Source organism: Leopardus geoffroyi, chromosome D1 (genome assembly GCF_018350155.1).
Source record: "Leopardus geoffroyi isolate Oge1 chromosome D1, O.geoffroyi_Oge1_pat1.0, whole genome shotgun sequence".
In the NCBI taxonomy this organism is placed as follows: Eukaryota; Metazoa; Chordata; class Mammalia; order Carnivora; family Felidae; genus Leopardus; species Leopardus geoffroyi.
The window spans coordinates 98,771,582-98,795,777 of NC_059329.1; the positions used below are offsets into that span (position 1 = coordinate 98,771,582).

The 24,196-nt window shown below is 46.6% G+C and overlaps 1 protein-coding gene across 14 annotated transcripts in view; it reads right to left on the minus strand.

The window, feature by feature from the left end:
- Positions 1–24,196, minus strand: part of AMBRA1 (autophagy and beclin 1 regulator 1) — a 179,825-nt gene that overhangs the window by 9,556 nt on the left and 146,073 nt on the right. For 13 of the 14 annotated variants that reach the window (XM_045486706.1, XM_045486707.1, XM_045486710.1 and 10 more), the window contains 3 exons: positions 22,652–22,840; positions 21,652–21,806; positions 7,119–7,258 (listed from right to left, as the gene is read on the minus strand). In XM_045486706.1, coding sequence (XP_045342662.1) covers positions 7,119–7,258; positions 21,652–21,806; positions 22,652–22,840 — 484 coding nt within the window. The remainder of the gene's footprint in view (positions 1–7,118; positions 7,259–21,651; positions 21,807–22,651; positions 22,841–24,196) is intronic. The other variant, XR_006714434.1, reaches the window with a different exon arrangement.

Consider the following 24,196-nt stretch of genomic DNA (forward strand, 5'->3'; position numbering starts at 1 on the left):
GAAAGCACAGGCTCCTGCCACTGGGTCTTCCCTGCTGCCGTGGGGCAGGGAGGAAGGAAAACCAGGGCATCTTGCCATTCTTAATTTGCCTGGAGCTCAGAAGTCTAAGCAGGGAAAAGCCCCCACTGAGCCAGAATAGTCCACAAGGCTTTCTATTCTAGACCTAGAGCCTCCTTTGCCAGGGCAGCCTGGGCTAGCAGTGGGGAAAGGTGCTCCTAGAGAAGACGGCCCTGTGAGTGTCCCCATACTTCCTACTGGCATAGAAGAGAGACCCTCGAGTGGCCACTGGCCGCACTGCTGACAGCGGAGAGGAGTTTCTATCTGTCCAGTTCTCCAGATTGCCAACCTTGCCCTGCTTCCTCCTTTCCCTGTAATGGACCATCAAGCGGTTCTGCCAGTGTCATAGGGCACCGCTGCCAGGAGGGAAGCGGTGGCTTCTGACGTTTCCATGATGACTTACCATCACAGGCAGCAGCCCCGTTACACAGACTGCTTTGCTTTTAAAGATTCTTTCCAGGAAGAGGTGTTACCTAGCAGTCACTGTGGTTGAGGGTGGGGTGCTGTGCTGAAGGTGTGGATAGGAGATGAGGAAGAGGTGTCTGGGCCCATCAGACCTTTGGTGTCCCTGGGGTGTCCAGCTGGCTCAGTGCGAAGAGCATGAGACTCCTGGACCTCGGGATCATGAGTTCAAGCCCCACCCTGGGCACAGACCTCACTTGAAAATTAAAAAACAAAAAAACAAAAAAACCAGAACTCTGGTGTCCCTGTGGAGACTGTTAAGAAATACTCAAAACAGCCAGTTCTGCTCTTAAATGAGACAGGGCATGAGCACTGTGCTTGAAGAGCACAGCTGTGGGCTGAACTGTACCCCCCCCAAATCCATGTATTGGAACACTATCCCCCCAGTGTGACTATAGCTGGACATAGGGTCTTTAGGAGGTAGTTAAGGTGAAATGAGGTCATGCAGGTAGGACTCTAATCCAACAGAGCTGTGGCTTTATAAGAAAGTAAGAAAATGGGGTGCCTGGCTGGCTCAGTCAGTGGAGCATGTGACTCTTGATCTCGGGGTTGTAAAGTTCAAGACCCAAACTGTGTGTAGAGATTACTTAAAAATAAAGTTTAAAACAAAAAAACAAAAAACAAACAGGAAAAAAGAAGAACAAGGGTAAAAAAGAGATCTCATGCACGCGCTCTCTCTCCTCACCACTGTGTGAGGACACAGTGAGAAGACAGCCCTTACAAGAACCCAACCATGTTGGCCCCTGATCTGAGACTTCAGCCTTCAGAGCTGTGAGGAAATAAATTTCTGTTGATTAAGCCCTCCAGTCTGTGGTGGTCTGCTTTGGATGTCCAAGCTAAGACAAGCTCCAGTGAAAGCTAGCTTTTCAACTGAGAGGCCTAGGTCATTTTCCTTTAACGGCAGAACTTCTTCAATAAAGAGCAGAGAAATCAGGGGCACCTGGGTGGCTCAATTAGTTAAGTGTCTGACTTCGGCTCAGGTCATGATCTTACGGTTCATGGGTTCGAGCCCTGCGTCAGGCTCTGTGCTGACAGCTCAGAGCCTGGAGCCTGCTTTGGATTCTGTGTCTCCCTCTTTCTCTGCCCCTTGCCCGCTTGCATTCTCTTTCTCAAAAATAAATAAACATTTAAAAAAAAAAAAAAAAAGCAGAGAAATCAAAGCCAGTGGGTCAAGAGGATAAGCCAGGAAAAGACAGCTGTGGGGGAGTGAGGTAAGGTGCTTCCTTCCTAAACAGGATTAGCCAGGACGGGCACCTGACAGGGCTCGGATGAGGAGGGACTGTGTGTCAGGAGGCTGTGCTACTGCAGGTGAAAGGAAACCAACCTAGGCCTGAGCCCCTTATCTGTCTTTCAAGGGTCATGAAGATTCTGGGGACTGGGCTTCACCTGAGGGCACACCAGCATCTTTGGAGGGAAAGGGCCACAGCCAGACACAAGTACCCTTCATTCCCTGCTCTGTACTAACCCCTCTTGGCTACCCCTGAGGGCCTGCTGGGCTGCGGATTTGGTGTGATCTTCAAACCATCCCTTTAAGAAGGAGCAGCTCCTTCCCCTTTGGAACATTCAGCTATTTTTGTGGGCATTGTCTGAGAACAGCAGGGCGCTGCAGGGCACAGGTGACAGGAGAGGACCTTCCATTAGGGAAGAGGCAAATGGCTAGAGGTCAACAGCAGAGACCTCCAAAAACAAAGTCATCACTATAGCTTCTGATGAGCCAAATCCTGGCTGCATGAGGCACCATGTGAAGCCAGCTGCCAGGGAGCCTTTGATTTACAAACTTGTCAAGATTTATTGACAGGTGGCAATACCATCTGGGTCCCTGCCAAATCCTTCCTCTGTAATTTTTGCTAGCCAGGACTGGTTAGTGACAACAAACTGTTCACACTAAACCTACGCCGAGCTATGCACTGCGTGACCAAGAACCTTCCTTCCTGTCTCAGAAGACCAGCCACCTGAAGGCCCATTCTATGAGCTGGAACTGTTAGCATGATGCTGATGGTCAAAGGGTCCCCTAAACACTTTCCATCTGGCAGCATGCATTGTGAGCTCAGAACTGTGAATTCGGGACATTCGGTGATGAGGTCAACAGCCAACAGAAGGAGGCAATGGAGACTGGCAGATGTGCCGTCCAGGCCCCCCCACCAACAAGTCTACTGTTCACCCTGATTTGTTCTACTTTCTGTGGTCAGAGCAGCTCGACTACAGCAAGCTCATGTTTTTGAAAGTTTGGATAGAATTCCAGGTACTGTACCAAGGATCAGAGTTGAAGATACACTCTCTAGCTACTGGAACTGTTAGCCTTCAATACCCAGTATCACTGATTTCCATCTACAAGCTGAAGAATGGTCCCGACTCATCTCCTTTCTCCTTGGGTCTTAGGATCAAACAGTCACTGTTTGCCTTAGGTTCTTCCTGGAAGCCAGACCAATACACAAAAGTATGAAGAAGCATGGAAGGCCAATCAGGGTCAATCTTCCCTTCCTTTTTTTTTTGTTTTTTTTAAATGTTTATTTATCTTTGAGAGAGAGAGAGAGAGAGAGCGCGTGCGCGCGCACAAGCGAGGGAGGGACAGAGAGAAAGGGAGACACAGAATCCAAAGCAGGCTCCAGGCTCTGAGCTGTCAGCACAGAGCCTGACGTGCGGCTCGAACTTATGAACCGTGAGATCATGACCTGAGCCAAAACCAAGAGTCAGATGCTTAACCAACTGAGCCACACAGGCGCCCCAGCGTCAGCCTTTTCAAATGGACTTCCGCTTCACGCCTGGATTCCTTCAGTAGCAGCTGTAAGCTGTGCTCGAACTCACGACTGTGAGATCAAGACCTGAGCCAGGATCAAAATTCGGATGCTTCACCAACTGAGCCACCCAGATGCCCTTAAAGATTTTATTTTTAAGTATTCTCTGCACCCAAAGTGGCACCCAAACTCACAACCCTGAGATCAAGAGCCACATGCTCCACTGACTGAGCTAGCCAGACACCCCTGAACTTCTGAACATCTAGGGAATATTCCCTTTGAGAACATCCTTCTTTCTTCTGTCACTTACATGACTGCAGAGGCTTGGCCCACATGGCTGTCTCTTTGGAAAGAAGGACAGGCATCTATCCCCACTATCTCTGCAAAGTGGGAAAGAGCTGGCACCTGGCTCTTGTGGGGCAGCCTGAAACATGAAGTCTCTGTGGCTCCTCTTTTGACTCGGGGATCTGCCTTTTCCCTCCTTGGTCAGTGATGCTTGATTGCAATCACTGTTTACAGTGGTAGCTCCCTCTTAAGGGACAGAGCTGACAGGGCCCCACATTCAGCCAGGGGGCCAGACGCCCCACGGTCCCGGCCTAGTTTCTTCTGGCATGAGTCCCTCAATTCTGTCTTCAGAGCTGACTCCGAGAAGCAGTGGTCTTCCCAGCAACACCTCCCCCCCATTTGTAGGGCTGATCTATGAAGCCGGAAGTGAGCAAGCACCCCCTCACATCAATCTGGTACTTCACGCCCACTATGGTTATCACTGGGGGTGTTGGCTGGGCTGGCAGTCAGCCAGAGGCGCAGCAGCAGCTTGGGAGGAGTGGCGGGTGGGGGAGCAAAGCAAAGGAGAAAGGAGCGCCTCACTGCTGGGAAGGGTGGGGTGACGGGGCTATCCGCCACCCTACTGGCTTTGTGCAGGGGCTACAGGGCCAGCTGTTCATCTCCTCACCTGTCCTAAGAATTTCTTACCCTGGAGCAATGGGGATTTCCTTAGGCCTTGTTCTACCTCAGTGGGTTTTCAGTGCCACGAGAGATGCCCCAGGGGCTTGTGACCTCTGTCTTTGTGCTTGGACAGTGTGGAGGCTAAGACAATGGAGGAGAAATCAAGAGCAGGACTGAAAGCACAAAACGGAGGTGCAGCTGCCTGTGTCTGTGGACAAAGACGGCCACCTGTTTTAGAGGGAGGGCTGTAATCCTGGCCCAGCTGGCTGGCTGGCTGCCGTGCCCTCGGGAAAGGGTGTGCCAGAACTGTATCACAAGGGGATGGGCGGTGAGCCTCAGGCATCTGCCTACTGGAGACACAACCCTGAGCTCCTACTTCCCTATTCATTTGTTCTCCTCATTTTAGGCCAGAGACCAACCACCAACTGTTCAAAAGATGTGAACATTCTCACTCCTCTCTCATTTCCCACTGTGTCCCCATCATCTGACCGCTTAAATGCCTCAACGTAACCTAGAGCTGCATTCTTTACCTGAGGTCTTAAGAGAGTTATGAAATCGTGTGTTCTTGTGATATGTTTTTCTGCGGAAAAATGTACATTGTTTCCATCAGAATTTCAAAGGTGTTTGTGATTGAAAAAAGGTTAAAAAAAACCCCACAAAAACCAGCTGTAGGAAAGAGCTCTGGACTGGACAGTCAGGAAGCCTAATTCTGTCTCTGATCTGCTGGGAGACCTGGGTTGAGTCTTCCCTTCTTTACCGGAATACTGCTCGGGCTTCCCTGCCTGAAGCCAAATCCCACAGATATGAAGGGGACTGAAAAGCAGAGAAACTCTGAACAACTTGGGACAGAGTCATGTCTGTCTTAATTTGCATAGTCCCCTTAAATACGCACCCTAAGATTTGGGACATTTGCCAAAAGGACCCAAGAAATCAGGAGAAACAGCAACCCCAAGACAGGCAGGCCAAGCTAGCTCTCTCTCTCTCAGGCCAACACAACTTGGTCTGCGATGGGACGCTGTTCGTGGTGTCAAATACTGGTGGCTCCCTTGCTCCTGGAAGAGGCCTGAGTTCCTGCAGCTAAGAGTTCCCCAGGCAGCCCAGGATGGCTCCAGCCTAGTGAAGCTGGATCTTGAAGACAACATATGGGGAGAAAAGAGAGAAGAGAGGCCAAAGCCAGCTTCATGTTTGGCTGAGGTGTCTGTGACTCACACCAAGTGCGGAGGCCGGGGTTTCAGACACAAAAGCCTTTGTGGGACCACGACAACCTGGAAGTAGAGACTGTGCCTCGGGAGGGGCAGGCCACTTCTGCAAGGGACAGGGATGGGAGTTTGCCCGGCACAAAGGTCAGTGGCTGGAGCTACAGACAAGACAATAATGTTGAGGAAAGATGTCTTGGGGAAATGGGGACTAAGAAGGGCCTATAACTACAGTGTTGTTAAGAATAAAATTATGGTCCAGAATTCTGTGCCAGCTTTGGAGAAGATGTCTATTAGAGTCCTCTTATAAATGTCTAAGAGACAGAGATAAGATAAGCAGTCTCATGTGCTTTGGGGAAAAAGAAGGAGTTGAGAGCAGACTGATTCCACGGCTACGGTCATGCCAGAGGGAGGGAAGAGACAGACAGACCCAGCGACGGGGCTAACAGTGGCACGGTCATTCAAAGAGGCAGGCACGGTTCTGGAAAGGCACAAGGAGCTAGCGAAAGGGGCTTTCTGGACACAGAGCCTGAGGACAGTGCAGCTGGCAGGACCACAGTCTCAGATGGCAGCCTCTCTTTGGGAGGGGCTCCAAAAATTCAGGATAGAATGAAAGAGCTCCCCTTAGAACCGGGTTTCCTTTCTCCTGAGCTACTGACCTAGCTCAGCTGACAAGGGCTCAGTCACCAGTCATCTACGAGGCTGCAAGAACTGACCCAAATACACACCCTAGGAAAAATCACCAAAGGCCCTATTAAAAGGCAAAGTGGACACTTCCAACAGCCAGAGACCCTACCAGACCAGTCACGCCATGCTCTGTGATCTGCAGAACACCCTGGGAGAAGGCGCTGCACCAAGTGAAGGACAGCATTAGGACGGTCTGGAGGCAGAAGTGGCATTTAGTCTGCTGGAACCCTGCAGCGGCCCACGCAGCAATCAGCCTGATCTGCACTGAAGCACAGAGCTTCACGCGCCCCACCTGGCTGGGTCTGGAAACTGATGACAGACCTGGCTGACTCCCAGGGTCTCAAGTGAAAGAATAGACTTCTGTCCTCCAAAACACCACAAGGGGAAGGGGTGTCATCAGGACCCAACACAGAGGTGCTATGGTTCCCTGTCCCCTCCTACCCCTTACTTCAAGACCGGATAATCATTTTGATTTTAAATGGAGCTTTCCAATCTGCCTTCACTGTTATGAAGCACAAGCAGAAAGGAAAACAGGCAGGACACAGAGCCAGGCTGCTAGAGATCAGTGGCCTGACAAATTAGGGCTTTAACAATACTCTTATTTCCAATTTTATTTCTTAAGTTATGACTATGGCATTTATACAAACCTAAGACCACCTGTTGAATTTTTCAAAAAGCGTTTAGAAAAGAATCTTTGATATCTATGCTTTTGCCTGCAGGGAAATTTTACTATCACTAGGGAACCAGAGAACAAGAGAAAACAAAGAAAAAAAATACTGCCTTAGGTTTAAGAAGACATAATAACTAAACCAGTCTTTTGAAGATTTCTGGGATGGAGAGCTAACGCTAGCAACCTCAAGTTAAAAGGACCCTCCATGGAGTGACGCAGAGAATGAGGCAGGCTCTAGCAGAATTTCGATTTCCCTTCTACAAGACCCCACCTCATGGCCAGACCCACAGATGGTGCTGATTACTCACGTCCTCAGCCTGGATGACCCCCTCCCACCCGTGCTGCCGCCCGCCCTGGGCCACTCACTCTGGTCGGCAGATCACCAGGTCTCCTTTGTTGGTACCATAGGCCAGGCCAAGCCCTGGCTCGGGCAGCCAACGGGCAGAGTTGATGCTGACATGTCTCCGCTGGTCGGCAGGCATGGGGTAAAGGACGTTGAAAACTCTCTGGGTGGGGGAGAAAAGAGGGAAGAAAAGAGAATTCGAGGAGAAACAATTTGTTACCAAGAATAATCAAGTCCCTTCTATGGCCACAGGGAGGAAAGGAGCCAGTTAGGCTGGGAACAGAAGGCCTCTTACACATACTGCAGAACTTGAGGTGGCAGGGGGAGCCTGGGGCCCTCGACTTTAGGAGAAGGCTACAACTCTGTCCAGCAAGGCTAGGGGTCACTTAGGCTTTTCTGCAGGAAGCTTGCTCATGCTCTCCTTAACATAACAACCTTTTAGCTCTTCTCACTTCGTGGCTTTACGGTAGCCCCCTGGAAAGGCTGTCAGAGCTCCACTCCCCAGGAAGGTCTGCTCCTAACTTTCCCCTGACCAGACAAACCAGTGAGAGCCAAGCTCAACTGGGAGTCCCGTTACCATGGAAATCACAGCTCTTACAGCAATGGAGAACTGAAGGTGATAGGGGGGCGGGAGGGGGTGATAACACCAGAGAACATTCTTAATTCATCTAATTAAAAGCAATGTTAAAACTGCTATTGTTAAGGAAACCTAAAAGGTGCGCTAAGATGTAGGAAGCAGGGAAGAGGGGAATCTTGAACACACAGGTACGTGACTTCTTTCTAGCTTATATAAATCACCATTAAATAGATCGTATCCATTTCTCCAAGGGAGAAGAATCTCCCTTCAATAGTAGGCTTATTTCCAAAGCTACTATTTTCTCAGGAGGCAGCTCAGCTGTGGCTAAGGGTTTGGAGTAGGTGAAAGAGAGCCTCCAATTTCTCTGGCCTCTGAGCTGCACGACATTCCACAGCAACTTTAGTCAGAGAGCAGGACATTGGGAGAATGAAGGATGGGGACTTTCCTTCGAGCTAGAAAGCCCTGGGTTGGAGTCCTGACACTTCTCTAGAACAGTAACTTCTCCAGATCTCAGTTTAAAAAGATACAACACCAGGGGCACCTGGGTGGCTCAGTTGGTTAAGCGTTTGTCTTTGGCTCAGGTCATGATCTCACACATTTTGAGTTCGAGCCCCATGTCCAGCTCTGTGCTGACAGCTCAGAGCCTGGAGACTGTTTCAGATTTTGTGTCTCCCTCTCTCTCTGCCCCTTCCCTGCTTGTGCTCTCTCTCTTAAAAAAAATAAACATTAGGGGCACCTGGGTGGCGCAGTCGGTTAAGCATCCGACTTCAGCCAGGTCACGATCTCGTGGTCTGGGAGTTCGAGCCCCGCGTCAGGCTCTGGGCTGATGGCTCAGAGCCTGGAGCCTGTTTCCGATTCTGTGTCTCCCTTTCTCTCTGCCCCTCCCCCGTTCATGCTCTGTCTCTCTCTGTCCCAAAAAAAATAAAAAAAATAAACGTTGAAAAAAAAATTTTTTTTAATAAATAAATAAATAAATAAATAAACATTAAAAAAAAAAAAAGATACAATACCAATATCCAAATAATTGTGGAGAGATGAAAAGGCATGATGTGTATAAAATGTCCAGCACAGTGCAAGCTCATAAATGGTAACTGCTGCTATTATTATCAGGAATCTGCATCTGGGGCTTCAAAAAAGATGGTTCGGGTCTACAAAGAGGACATGAAGCCAAGAATCTAGCAACTGGAGTTGTAGTCAATGTTTTCCCTTTTAGCCTCTTCAGGTATTAATCTATAAAGTAGGAATGAAAGTAGGGATGATCTGCTTTTCCCTGTCCCTTGATGGAAAGAAACAAAAAAACACAGAAGACCAAATGAGATGTGGTTTAGAAAGTAATATTCAAGGAATTTAGGGTGGTACAATAATTATTACTTTTAAAATTATCCTGATGAGAGATTTAAAATTTAAAAAAAAAAAAAAGAGGAAATAAGTAAAAATTGAGCTAAGGGTCCACTGCACGTATAAGAATGAAGTGATAAGCAGCCCTGGATGTGGGAATACTTGTTCATGTGCCTTGGGTGTCTATCTGTCTGAAATGCTTTCACCAGGACGGGCTCCAGAATGGAGAGGACAGCAGCACGAGTTCTCAACATACCGACACATACACAGAGAATCCTGTTATGAATAATTTTCCAGGTTCTGTGGCGCTGAGAAATGTGCCTGGGCGGCTAATGGCACACCGCCCGGACGGCCCTGCAATGGTCCTGAGGTTGAATGGGTCTCTTACAGATACAGAATTGGCTCTGTTTTGAGGCAGAAGACTGACGGCACCACAGCTGCTGCTTTAAGAACCTCCCGTGCCCTCTCTTTCTGACTCAACTCCAAATGTAAGAATTAGCAAAAATCTTTGGTCTAACTGAGGAGACTACTAAAAAAAGAGCCCAATGGAGTTTATGAATTTCTAAACTAGTCATGTAGAACATGGTTGCTTGACCTCTGGATGGTCTCTTCCTTGCACACATATATCTAGCAGGTGCTCTGAACGAACTCATTGCTCCGTTCTCTACCAGCCTCAATGGCTGACTCTCTGTGGAGGTGGCAATACCTGTCTTTTCCCTTTGCACCTATTCAACCCTTTCCTTCAAGTCAGGGGATGGGGTGTGGTGCCTTTACCCTTTCTCACAGAGGTTTTCCTTCCCAGAAGATAAATCAATAGTTTCTGTCCCACCTGCAGGCCACATGGTTAAATGAGTTGGGACACACACTCAAGGGACAAACAACTATGTCTGGGATCATTGACTGTTCAACTTCCCTTCACCCTGAGGTTAGATGGCATGAGTGGGGTACACCAGGGTTAAGGAGGGATGTGTGTTAATTTTAGTGGGCTGGATTAGGGGAGCTTCGGTTTTGACCTGTGACAGTTCTACAAAGCTTCAAAAGGGAGTCTCAGCTGAAGTCACAATGATTCATTCCTAACTTCAGGGAGCTGGGCAGAGAAAGTAGCCTTGTAAGAAGGGGGAGTAATAAGGTCAGTAAAGTAGATGCTTTAAGGTTGTGCTGAGTTTTTTGACGGGTCTCAAAGAGGAAGAGAATTCTTCCAGAAATGTTCCAGACGAGGAAAGAAGCAGAGAAGCCTCTCACATGTCACAAGTTTACCTTTTATAGTCTGTTGCTGCAGAAAAATTAACAAGCAAATACTATCAATTTGCTTCTAAGCACAGGAACCTACTTTGGAGACAAAACCCTCAAAAGACCAGTATGATGGATGACCCAGCTCAGGTGAGACAAGGTCAAATGCACTGGGGAGAAGTAATTAAAGATTGAGACCCCTAGGCCTTGCTGCACAGATAGTCACAACCTCTATGGCTATAGTAGTCATGGGACATCAATTTGTTCTCTATGGCAGTTCCCTCGGGCCCCTCACCCCGTCAAGTCCTTAAACACCGTTGAAAGGGCAGCTCCCAAGTGCCCATCTCCTCTAGTGTTTGGGTATTAGACTAAATCCTGCTTTGTGGCAGGAAGCCAGAAGATCCCATGTGAGGATCAGCAGCCTCCAGGACTCCTGATAAGCACCAGCTTGCTTATCACACTCTAATGTGGGGGTAGGAAGGAGGGAGATGAGAGCAAAACATATGGGGGAGGGGGTGTAGTAAGAGCACAGAGGGTGCCAGATGGGCAGGACTCTGATTTACAGTCCTGAGAGGCCATCCGGTCCAATACTCCTGATTTCACACATGCCTGAAATTAAAGGAGGCTAGAGGAATGAGAACCTGGCCCATTTTCAGAACCATCCAGAGATGGACTTTCTGCTCCATTCTCTGGCTGGAGCTCTCAAAGCACCTCACAGAGGGGGGTATTCTCCTCACAATTAATCAGCCCTAATGACAGAAAGAGTATCTGCCCAACAAGTTCCCCAATGCTGACAGACGGTTCGGTAGCTCTGGCCACTCTCCCAACATTGCTGCTTTCAACTATCAGTCTATCTGGCCCAGTGACTGGGGAGCCATCTCCTCCCAGATTCCAGTGGGGTCTAGCTCTGGCTCTGTACACTCAAGGTTCATCAGCACTGACAAGAAAGAAGATCTGAGATAGTGTTAAGGGACAGCTCTGGCCTTCACTTAAAGACACCCCAAATATATCACCAATAAAGGTTTCCTTACCACTCGTCAAGGACAAAGCTGGGTGGCCTGCCAAAAATCCCTCTCTCCCTCTGACAAGAGAGACACCCCATGAAGTTGTACCACCAAATTCCATTACGTTAGAGGAGGATTATCAGGACCTGGAGACCCTTTGTGGGGCGGGATACAAAACCCAGCTGCTGATTCATGTTGGCAGAGACCTGGTTTCACCAGCTTTGGCTACAGATGTTCCCTGGTATATGACAAAAGCTGACAGCAACCCCCTCCCCAAGCAGACTGTTTTCTTTTCTGTCTAAACTCTATGAAGAGAACTGGAATCAATGTACTAGAAGGAGAGCCAGTGCCATATTGGCACATTACCAGAGAACGAGTCAGGTCGCCAAGGTCTTTATGGTTCTAAGAGAGTGGGACAAGAGGATGATTCTTTCACTTCTGGGGTCCAAGACCATCTCGTGTACCACCTGCCTTTCCATCCCCCAAACTCTACTTAACAGAAGTAGGAGCAAAAGAATACAGTTCCCAGATCAAAACTAAAGGGATCTTGTTTCTTGTTCAAAGACAGGAAAAGAATGAGAGGCAACCAGAGTTGCTCAGTGGGAAACCTTCCTCTCCACCCTTTTAAAATTTAGACGAAAAATGTATTGCTGCCCTCAAGAAGATGTTTTCTTTTCGGCTGCATATCAATAAAGCTCAGACCATTAGTCTGAGTAGCAAACTGCACTGTTCAGATCAGCTCAGATAAGAAGCTGAAAGAAAAAACTTTGTGGTTATCTTGTTTGTGTTGGGGGAATCTCATCATCTGTAAAATTGGAACGGCTCCACAGCGGCAAGAGGTTGAGTGCACTCAGCAGATCTCCCCTGTTTTAACTAAGACGATGGAAGCTGGTGGTAGGAAGAAACAGACTGGAACTGGAAACAGACTGGCCACAAGAGAAGACCCAAGCCAAGAGGAGGAAAGGAACTGTGAGGAGGAGAAATGCCTTCTCGGTAATGATGGAGATCAAGGGAGGCCTTAAGCCTTTAGAGAGGGTTACTAGAGGAAAATTAACTCTCTGGGAAGAGGGAAAAATCAATGGAAAGCAGATGCTAAGAGACAGCTGACCTTTCCATTGGAAATGGATGACTACCCATCTTGTCCAAGGCTGAGAAATGCACAAGTCCCAGAGCAGGCAGGGGGAGGGAGACTCTGCTCACCTTTTATCTTTTCTTCCTTTCAAGTTGTTGATTTACTTAGATTCATGAATTACTTAAGTATCTTCATCCCTAGGAAAATCTGATCATTTTCCAGCAATTTTAATTTTTTTTACTGTCTCTAAGCCTTCTTTATATTCTACTTTGGAGTATAGAACTTGTAGGAGGTTGTTTTTGTTTTTTTTTTTTTTTTTTTAATTTTTTTTTTTTTCAACGTTTATTTATTTTTGGGACAGAGAGAGACAGAGCATGAACGGGGGAGGGGCAGAGAGAGAGGGAGACACAGAATCAGAAACAGGCTCCAGGCTCTGAGCCATCAGCCCAGAGCCCGATGCGGGGCTCGAACTCACAGACCGCGAGATCGTGACCTGGCTGAAGTCGGACGCTTAACCGACTGCGCCACCCAGGCGCCCCGTAGGAGGTTGTTTTTAAAGTGACCATTTAAAAATAAGAATCAGAATATGAGCTCACCTAATTCTCCCCTTTATTCAGCTGAAGCAAGAACAAATCTGCCTAGATCACCCTTGTCCTAAACCAAAGCTCTCCCAACAGAAAAGAAGAGCGACAGCTCCTTTTCTTAACTTTTTTTTTTTTAAAGTAAGTTCTAGGGGCGACTGGGTTGTTCAGTCGGTTAAATGTCTGACTTTGGCTCAGGTCATGATCTCGCCATTCGTGTATTCGAGCCCCACATCAGGCTCTGTGCTGACAGCTCTGAGCCTGGAGCCTGCTTTGGATTCTGTGTCTCCCTCTGCCCCTCCCTTGCTCTCTCTCTCTCTGTCTGTCTCTCAAAAATGAAAAACATTAGGGGCGTCTGGGTGGCTCAGTCAGTTAAGCATCTGACTTCGGCTCAGGTCATGATCTTGTGGTTTGTGAGTTTGAGCCCCGCCGTCAGGCTCTGTGCTGACGGCTCAGAGCCTGAAGCCTGCTTCAGATTCTGTGTCTCCCTCTCCCTCTGCCCCTCCCCTGCTCATGCTCTGACTCTCTTTCAATAATAAATGTTAAAAAAGAAATTTTTTTTTAATGAAACACATTAAAAAAAAATTAAAGTAAGTTCTAGGCTCAATGTGGGGCTTGAACTCACACCCTGAGACCAAGTCGTGCATTCTACCAACTGAGCCCGCCTGGGGTCCCCTTTACTTAACTCTTGGAATGTGTTGCCCTCTGCTGCCGCTGATAATCTGCTCCCTTGAAGTCATTTCTAGCCAACTTCTTGTGATTTGCTGGGATCTGAAAACTCTGTTTTATTCACTAATTCCTCTCAAAGAGCTCCCAAAGAGCAGTCAGAGGACAAGAAGTTTAGTTTTCAATTGGCCTGATGCCTTTCCAAAGGCATCTCAAGCCACTAGGACAAAGCAGAGGTTACTTCAGCTGAGGGATCTACTTTGGTGTTAAATGAAATACCAAGGCATTGAACGCTCCTAGAACAAATTAAAATAATTATTTTCTCCTATTCCCACATGTCTGTGCACAGCACAAGTTCTTAAACTTCCTTGGCTTCATGAATCTCAAAGGAAATGGCCAAATGAGAAGTTATTCTAGAGATTCACCTTGGATAAGAGAGTCTTTCAATATATTCCAATACATTTAATACGTTTTAGTATTAATTAGTATTAGTATTAGTATTAGTATTAGTATTAGTATTAGTATTCTGGAAGTGCTTTGAGGACAGTTAAACATTAAAATACTTTGTATTTTATATTTGAAATACATTAAAATACTTTTAGCTTTTACAAATGCAAGAATTGGTTCTCCTACCAATTCTTGAAAAAAAACCTAAACTGTTCTGCTTTTCGCTTTTGAAGCTATCTACTGGGAATCTATCACCATGTCTCAGTGCTGGGACTAGCACTCCAAGAACCCAATATTGGGCAAAATTGTGAAATGAGCAGGACGCTCCCTATTTTCGTAAGGATTATCTCCTTGATAGTTTCAATTACTGTTATGGAGAACTGTGCTAGACGCACTGATGATGGCCGTAAGAAGGGGTATATCTTCACACATATGTAGGAAATATACAGTGCACAAGGTATCAAAGGGACACACATTCCTGGAACGTTCCTCAGTGTCTCCTGTGTGCCAAGTGCAGGGAAGATTAGGAATACAGCAGTGCAAAGACCAGTCAAGAAGCCCGTTGTGGGAGTGCCTGGGTAGCTCAGTGGGTTAAGCATTTGACTCTTGATTTTGGCTCAGGTCATGATCTCACAGTTCGTGAGTTTGAGCCCTGTGTCAGGCTCTGCACTGACAGCATGGAGCCTGCTTGGGATTCTCTCTCTCTCTCTCTCTCTCTCTCTCTCTCTCTCTGCCCCTCCACCTCTTGTGCTCTAGCTCTCAAAATAAATAAACATTAAGAAGAAGAAGAAGGGGGGGGAGGAGGAGGAGGGGGAGGAGGAGGAGGGGGAGGAGGAGAGAGGAGGAGGAGGGGGAGGAGGAGGAGAGGAAGAAGAAGAAGAAGAAGAAGAAGCAGCAGCAGCAGCAGCAGCAGCCGCCGCCACCGCAGCCGCCAGTTGTGTAGCAAGAGAGCAGGGACCAGGTCCATTTTATGCACTGCCTTCCCAGACCTCCCAAAGTACCTGGCCCATGGTAGGGGCTCAATTAAACTTTGTTGAGTGAAAAGAATAACACACAGAATAGGCTGCACTCTGAGAGACCATGAGAAAAGAAATCATTAGAGTTACTTTAGAGAAATCTGTCATGGAAAAATTCACCGAAACTAATTGCAGCTCTACTGTTATTTTTAATGTTTTATCTTGCCCCCTCCCTTCTCTGACAAAGTGCATCAGAGACACCCCTGAATTCTCCCATACTCCCTCCCCCTTTCCTGCAATGTGCTGAAGAAAGGCACTGTTTGAGGATAGATGCTTTGTGTCACATCTCAGAAGTCAACTTTAAGATAATTGCAGCGGAAGCAGCTTTTAATCAACTGACAGGCGGCTTTAAGAAAATTAATGAGGACAAAATCTTAGGAAAGAGTAAATCATTTCTGACAACAAAGCTGTCTCTCTTTTTTCCCAATCCCCCCTTGAAGAAATAGTACCCTTCCTTCCAGGGTACAAAAATAAAATATCTTTATTTTTGGTTTTTGCCACTTCCAAGGCCAGACAAGATTAAGAAAGGCTCATTCCCTTAGATTTCTGGGGAATACTCTAGATTGACTAGAGTTCTAGGTGACTTTTGAAAATCAAACTTTCAGGGGCGCCTAGGTGGCTCAGTCAGTTGAGCGTCCGACTTCGGCTCAGGTCACAATCTCATGATCTGTGAGTTCGAGCCCCGCGTCGGGCTCTGTGCTGACAGCTCGGAGCCTGGAGCCTGCTTCAGATTCTGTGTCTCTCCATCTCTCAGCCCCTCCCCTGCTCATGCTCTGTCTCTCTCTGTCTCAGAAATAAACATTAAAAAAAAAAAAAAAAAAAAAAAAAAAAAAAAAACTTAAAAAAAAAAAGAAAATCAAACTTTCAGAATCTAGGGAAGTAGAGATGAGTAGATTATGTCACAGGCTAAATTCCGGGCAAAGAGGTTATAGTGAAGATTATATACTGAAGAATGGAGCTAGGACTGGCCCAAAGAGCCTGTACACGTTAGTTACATAAACACTGGCCAGGGCTGACAGCGCTGGACACCCATGCTGCCCTAAGATCTAAGCTACAATTTAGTTATGACTAATTTGAACACTCTGGATATCAAGCCTTTGCTGTGGTTGATTTTAATGAATTTATAATAATCAGTCACTAGGCTCTGTGAAGATGGCTATAAAAGTGACAGAAAATGGCTATAAAAAGAAAGACAACTGATGTTTCTTTATAACCAAGATGACATCCATTAATGGGCATCATAGTGATGTCTCCCATCCAAGGATAACAGTGAGTGGAATACTGGAAAAAGGAACTGAAGAAGTACTCCTTTAGATGGGGAATGGCCTGGAGGGAAAGATAAAGATACTGCTTCTCACTTTTTAAGCCAAAGCATCTCTGTATTCTATAGCGTGCAGGCAAGCAGGCAAGGCCTTGTGGTTAAGAGCTCAAGGAAAGTCAAATGTGGGCAGGTAAGAATTTTAATCAGAAATGGAAAAAGGCCTCACAGCATTAGTTCTTAAAGTACTACCACTAGGATGTTAGCATGATGCAGAATGCTTTAGGCTGGAGATACACATCAATTTCTCAACTTGCTAGAAGTATCTGAAAGATACTGTTATTAGGAGCCATGGAAGTAACCAGATGAGGTTCTAGGGACGGTGAGAGCAAAAAGGAAAAGGACAACGTTATACTGATAGGTGAGGTCTAACTAGAATCTCCATGCAGCCAATGATTCGTTCTCAATCTTGACTGAGTGGGCAGAGTCATCTGGAGGCTTGGTAAAACAAGGATGGCTGGGCCCCACCCCTAGCCTGATTCAGCAGGCCTCACATGAGGCTGAGAATCTGAGTTTCTACGAAGTTCTCTGATGATGTTGATGTGGTCTCAGCAGAGTACACATTGAGAACTACAGTCCAGTTAGTTAAAGAGTAGATCGTAGGTCTGTAAAAAATGGTAACAAATCTGTGTTCTTTCCCCGCTGCCTAGAGAATGAGGGGGATGTAGATCTCTACAGCCAGAGCCCCAGAGGAAGAAGATATACATAGGGACAGTCCACCACTGAAGAACAGAACTCGCAAGGTGAAGAAGTAGGGAAGGAGAGGAATGAAGAGGGAGAGACAGGGAGAAGAGAGGAAGAGAGGGGAGTAAAGGGGAGAGAAGGGGGAGAGAGGAGCTGCCTCTCTTTCCAACACCCCCTCCAAACTAACAATCTGCCTAGGTAATGGTTGCTCAACACTTAAATGCAGTTTTACCACATAACCACAAAGAAAAAGCTTCCAATAAAGTGGACCTTATTAAGTATTTGAGGCTTTGCCTTAAAAAGCACAATGCTGTTCCACAGAGAAAGGAGAGCTAAATTGCTTTCTCTCCTAGAGCTTCTCCCATCCAAGCCAAATGACAGTGTCCTCATCCATCACTTCTGCCAATAAAATGACCAGAGAGAAAACCAAACCAGCACTGGGAAGATTCAAGCAACCAGTGCCTCTAGGACCTGTAGGGATTACGCAACAAGGATCCTCTTTGGTTCTTATTGAACCACTTCTATGCCCCCAACCCCCACCTGTTGGGGGGATGGTCCATGCATCTGCGAAAAAGAATACACAGCACCTTAATTCCGGTGTTGAAAGCACTAATCCTTATTCTTGCTTTCCAGTTCAAAATGCCCCAGCACCACTCCCCAGCCCCTACAGCTGCTGACTTTTGCCCTAGGTAAAACAGCACTTATTACTGATATAAAAATGGAAGAACAGTCTGGTGTAGGACTATTTCTGGTGTCATTAGTAATTTTATATTTTTGTTATTATGCTTTCACTTGGTTACAACCAAAGTTATTACAATGTGCAAGTTGCCACTATTTTAGAAAATTAATTGCAGTTTTCTGTGACAATATTATGCCTTATTCCAATTAGAAAATGAAAGCAGAGAGGGCACACAGGCAGTTCAGTGTTTTGAGAATTTAGCAAAACTTGAGCTCAGCAATCTCCAAATGCCTAACTTAAAAAACCAAACAGAAACTAGCAAAGAGCGTTCCCCGGCTCAAGTATAAGGTAGCCAGAGACAAATAAGACCCTGAGTCACAGAATAGCATACCCAGCTTGGAGGAACCTGGAATGGGCAGAAGGGAGGGGATGATCAAATATGTGCTCAGTCTTACTTTTCCAGATTTGCCAACCACACTAAAGTTGGGAGGACTGAGCCTAGTCTCAGAAGCAGAGAAGGGAAATATCAAAAAGACCGTGATCCTAGAAACAAAGGTAAAAATTAAAATGGCTCAACATGGGGGCAGAACAGAATCCAGAACGCAGATATTCATGGGAGAGCTCTTGAAGGCAACAACAACTGAGAGAAGACAGGAGGGGAAGCACAGAGAGCCAACAAGCTAAGTAAGGTCTGGCAGGAAGTGGAGCACAAAGGCCACAGTGCCTGTGACAGGATTAGCCAAGGATCCAAGCCCCACGCATAAAACCACATGTAAACCAGAGACTATGTCTCTCCCCCTTGCTTGAAGGGGCTGCGGGCAGAAACCTAAAATGAAGAAAGGAGTCCATAAGAACAGCGGCTCTCAAACTCAAGTGTGTTATCAGAATTACTTGGAAAGTTTGGTGTACAAATGCAGATACCCCTCCCGCCCCATTCTTATGCAGATATGTAGCCCCCCCCCCCCACCCCCCCCCACCACTGCTGTGGTCATGTCTGTTTTTGACAAGGACCCCAGGTGTTCTAACACAGGTTGTTGGAGGAACACAGGTTGAGAAGCACTGATCCAGAGGTCTGAAAACTGCTTAGAATAAATGCATCAAGGCAAAGCAGCAATCAGCGATTCATTTTCAGAAGAGTGTTCATATGGGGCTGCGTAAGAGATCATCTCTTGGGGAGAGATGTCACTTAGTGGGAATTAAAATAAGGTAAGTCAATGCTCTGGAGAATGTTCTCCTGGGAATGTCAGTTGACCCAACAAGCTTACCCCTCTGAATATTACATCACGGTGATTTCCAAGAAGGACCACCAAAAAGAAGGGGAATGAATTCTGGGTAGAGAAGCTTGAGGACAGGCCCATCACCCACAAAAGCATTCCTTCAAAGACAGAGCTTGACATTACAGATGGAGACACCCACCCATACTTACCTGTGCAAAGAGGAAGATGCTCTACTGTCCCATTAAACCCTCGCTCCCTGATCTCAGACAAAAAGGCCCTCCTTGACTTAAACGGTGGTACTGCATAGCCATCCAAAAAAGCTGGTGTCTTCCCTTCCACCAATGACTGAATTCAGGGATATTTTCTGAGTGCTTTGGTGCCTTTGGATGTTAAGGGGCAACCAAGACCTGGAAAACCAGAAACTTTTCTGTAGTGCAGGGGTTTAAAAGCAGATGTGGTGGACACAGGGTGAGCAAAACCTTGTTCAGCAGCCTGGATCCTGTCTCTTAGGTGAGAGGAACACTTCCCAAATGGGAGCTTTCTAGTCACTTCAGCTCCCTAAGTGGCAGATGGTGCCTACCGAGAATCAAAAAAGCCTCACCAGGAGGCCTGAGAAATAGCTCTTGTCACGAGGCATGCAGCAGCTGGCTAGCTGCCCTGAGCCCCTTAGCAGGACAGCAACGGATCACCATATCTCCTCAGCAGACTCCTCCAACTGCATTCCCTGAGCTGCCAGCCCCATACGTGACAACATCTTGGCTTCCGCCCTGTAGCTGTTTGCCCTTAGCCAGATGTTTCTAAGCTACTTATGGAAAAGAGGAACCTTGCTAGGATGGTGGACTGGCAGGCTATGCCCAGGAGCTGGGCAGGAGCCCTGGCTTCCGGAAGAGGCTGGAGATGTCCATTAGTGTTGCCGAAATCAAATCCTGTCTCTTAATGATTATAAACAATTATTCCACAATTAGGCAGGAAGGATTTAGAAGAACAGCTGTTGGGACCAGGATTCTAGGTGGTGCAAGGCAGACACCAGGTACTTTTACCATCCGAATCTGAAGAGAACCAAAATAAGAATATTTAAACTAAACCTTAATGTCCATCCTCAAATGTCTAGGTAAGAAAACAGGCCTGTGAACTTCCCAGAATGTCTTCTCCCAATCACCTAATATCAGATATTTCCAAAGTCATCTGGAATTCAAGAATTGGGACTTCCCTGGCAGTATGATTTCAAGGGCACAGACTGCCTGTTTCATGTTTCACCCCTTTCACAGGCTTGGTGGAATATGCTGTCACCTATCACTGGTTCTGCTCGATACCACCTAGAAATGCTAAGGAGAACGCTTGCCTTGAGATCCTCTTTCATTCATTCAGCTTCTCCTAGATGTCAAGTTCCTTATTTGTACTTGAACTTCATAAAGGCGAAATGGATATGGTCTTCGCTCACGAAGAGCTCACAGTTCCAAAGAGGAGAATGACATGGGAAGAAGTAAGTGCAGTCTGATGTGATGAGTGTGAATATGCGTGCCAGTAGCCAGGTACAATGGTGGTACAAAGAGGGAGTGATTTGGAAAGGTCCTGGAAAAGGGGAAGAGCTACGGACGTTGGGTTTGAGAGAGAGGACAGTCCAAGTAAAGGCACACTGACAAGAAAGAACCTTCTGAAATTCCGGGTGCTTGGAAGTGGCTCAGCAGAGTTGGATAGAGGGTCCCTGTAGGAGATGGGAGGGAGAAGAGGCTGGCGACAACCATGCTAGGCCACCCACTTTCCGTCACTTTCTACACAGTGGATCCTATCTCTCTTTTTTTTTTTTTCCTTTAAAAAAACAAATGCTTCCATTCCAGGCATCAAATATCTACATGCACAGCACTAAATGAAGGGCCCTGGGGGATATGCCCCTAAGGAGCTTACACTGAACCTAATTGGGCAGATTAAACATACACACCACTCAGCTAAAGAAAACACAAAACAACACATAAACAAGTGCATAAAACTATAAATGGCACAGCACAAAGTGCTAAGGGAATTCATAGGTTCTTAGCTTGAGACAGAGCTTAAATACCATCTAATTAGAGAACCATTCAAATGCTCAATTCCCCTCAGCAAAAGCAAATCAGCCCCCATGGGAACTCAGTCAGAAGCTAGTATGCTTGAGTTCAGAAGGCCACTAACCCCATGATGCCCAGAAGGCTTTTACGGCAGTATAAGAGAGGTCCACCTCAGACAAGACAGGGGCCCAACAGGACCTTTCTCTGGTAGTGAAATGGACGAGATGATTAAGAGCACAGCGGCTACCGAAAGGCCTCATCCTCCAACATGATTACAACCCACGGAAAAGAACATTTCATAGTATACCATTTATCAATTTTTATAGTTTGCTTCTTCAAAAAAAATTTTTTTAAATAAGCATAAATATTTCACTGGGTCCTTTATGTATCTCCAGACTAAAGGTCTCGTGTTGAGGTAAGGAGGTACTCAGTTTGGTCTTCATCCAAAGACACTTTCAGGCCTCTGGGGAGCTCAGCTCAGGAACGAGGGTGTGAGAAAGTTCCTGCTTTTTAATAGTCCGGAGCTTCCAAAAGCTGGTCATGGATGGGCCGGACTGCAGTCTTTCCTTACTCTTTACGAACATGCTACCTCTAGTCTAGGCTGGGAGATCACACCATTGCCCTTCACTACCCTGCCAATCCTGGAGAGCTGCCCGACAGTGGAGGCATAAGCCGTGGCACTCACCCTCATGGAGGTCTCGCCACCATGGGCCTGTTGCAGTCTGAAGACCTGGGCCACCATGTGCTCTGTGGAGGGGTGCAGCAGGATCCTCCTCGAGGCCAAGCCCACCATTACGTATCGGCCCATTGGGGACAGGCTCACCGAAATGGCATTGGGACCTGAGAGCCAACAGAACAGAGAGATGTTTCCCAGAGTTCTTGCCATCACAAGGCAATAATGTTCCCTCTCAGTGTTTTCTCTTTATTTTCAGTTTGCGTCTTTGGTTACCCAGGGGCTCTCTCATAGGAGTGCAGTGAGGAGTACAATGAGAAGGTGTCTCAAGTGTTGAATACAGTGTTTGACATACAGAAAGTACTTAACAAATGCTCACCACTGTCATCATAGAATCACATTTAAAAAAATTGGTACCATACTGAAAATACTATTTTGAAATCTATTTTCACTTCATACATTAGGACCATTTTTCCACCATTAAATATTCTTCTATAAGAGCATTTTAAAGGCCAGAATGGTATTTTACCCTATCAAGACACCTTTATTTATTTAAGCAATTCTTCACCATTTGACATTTTTCTCTATAAGTAACACTGCTGTGAACATCCTCGTACATAAATCTCTGTATAGTTTTCTGATTATTTCCTTAGAAGTGGGATTCCTGGATTGAAGGGAACATACATTTTAGGGGCTTTTAATACACAAGGCCAAACTGCCTCACGGTGTATAAGCTTCCCCAAGCCATGACCAAAGCTCCTCCTTTATCTATGGCCATCACGGCAGAAGCATGTTGGTGATGCTGTCATGGCAGGAAGGACTCTTATTCTGAGATTCTTCTGTAATGCTACCAGCCAAGACTCCTGCCAAGCAATCTTCCTCTGGCCTGTGCCCTAAGGAGGCAGGGGCAGGATATGACCAGTACTCCAACCTAAGCTATGCCTCACCTAGGAATGCCCATGCAAAGGCACCGGCATCCCTCTGTCACTAGGTTGGGCTTTCTTTCCCTTACCAAATCGCTTGGTGTAGAGCATTTCACCCAGGTTATGGGGGGCCAAGGAGTACACTGCCAGGATGCCTTCATCAGGAAAGCCCCTCTGGCTGCTAGGGATGAAAGCTGCCAGGAGCTGGCCATCTGCAGAAATGTCACAGCTGGCATCATTGTAGATCTTGCAGTTCTGCACCAGCACATTCACGGAGGCTGCATCAGACAAAGAAAGAAAAGAGGGTAAGAAAGTTTGGAGTTGATAGTGTAAAAAATTCTGGGCCAAGAAATTTGGGGGCTTTCCTAAGGGCCTGAACCCTCTCTAGAAACGCTAAAGGCTGCCTTGTCAATCAAACTAAAATTTCACGGAAGAAGCAACACAAGAGACTGGAAAGGTATGTCTCTTTTACCATTTTAATAGGAAACGACAGATAGTCAACACAATCACAACCACCTGCTGAGTCTTAGCTCACACTTTGGAAACATCATTTGAGAGATTAGATATGGAAAAAGTTATTAAAAATTGTTCCTGGAGAGCCACTCAGCAGCTGTTATTGTCCAAGAGATCAAAACTAAGATGAATGAAAATGCAAAACCACTGATTCCAAGAGAAAGGTGATACAGGTAAAGCTTCCTTGGGGTGAGGATCCTACTGCACACCTGCTATGCGACATTGGAGAAGGAAGTCATTTCATGAGTTTGTGCCTTACTTTCTCATTTAAGGGAAATGGAACATTTAGAGACTTCAGACTTCTGGACAGGTCCTTGCTAACACCTGTTCCTAACTCCACAAGAGAGGACAAAGAGAAACAAAGCCCAGCTGTGGCTGGATGGCTAGAATTCTTCATTTCTCACTATGCCGTAGGCCTTACCAATACCATAAGCAAACAGCCAGGGGCAGCCTCAGTCTGTACTTGGCAGCTACAAAGAATTATGCACAGGGTCAGCCAGGCAGCAGGCTCAGCAGGAGGGAGTAGGGTGGGGGTGGGGGTGGTGGAAGAATGTGGGGAGGATCTGCTCCATGTGACAGGACTGAGATGTTGGCCAGCACTGGTCCTGTGCCTGCACGCTTTGTTTGGGTTTTCATTTGAATCTCCGAAGCCCACTGTGTAATTCCCTGCCAAGAGGAAGCAGCTTACCCTTGATGTGAGCTTGGGAGCAGAATGCCCACACCAAGGGCACAAGCAGAACGGCACAACACATCCAAAGGGACCAAGTTCCTCTGGGCTTTGTCTCACTTAGATCTACTTCAAGTGCACATGAAAACAAACTTTTCAGTCCTTCTCTTATTTGAAGGAGACTACTTGAATGTCCACTGTCAAAAGCATTATGGTAAAAAAAAAAAAAAATTCAAGCTCAGCTGCACTCACCAGATTCCAGGTGATCTATTCCAGGAAGTCAAAAGGCCTGCCCTGGAAGGAAGGTCAAGGGCAAGTTCCCCCATGAAATTAAGGAAAACAAAACAAAGAACTGCTTTTCAGGGGCCTAAGGCTTAGGGGCTCAGAGACCCACAGTAATTTCTAATACTCTATATTCATCCTCCTTTCCCTGTGTGTTGTAAATGAAGTTACA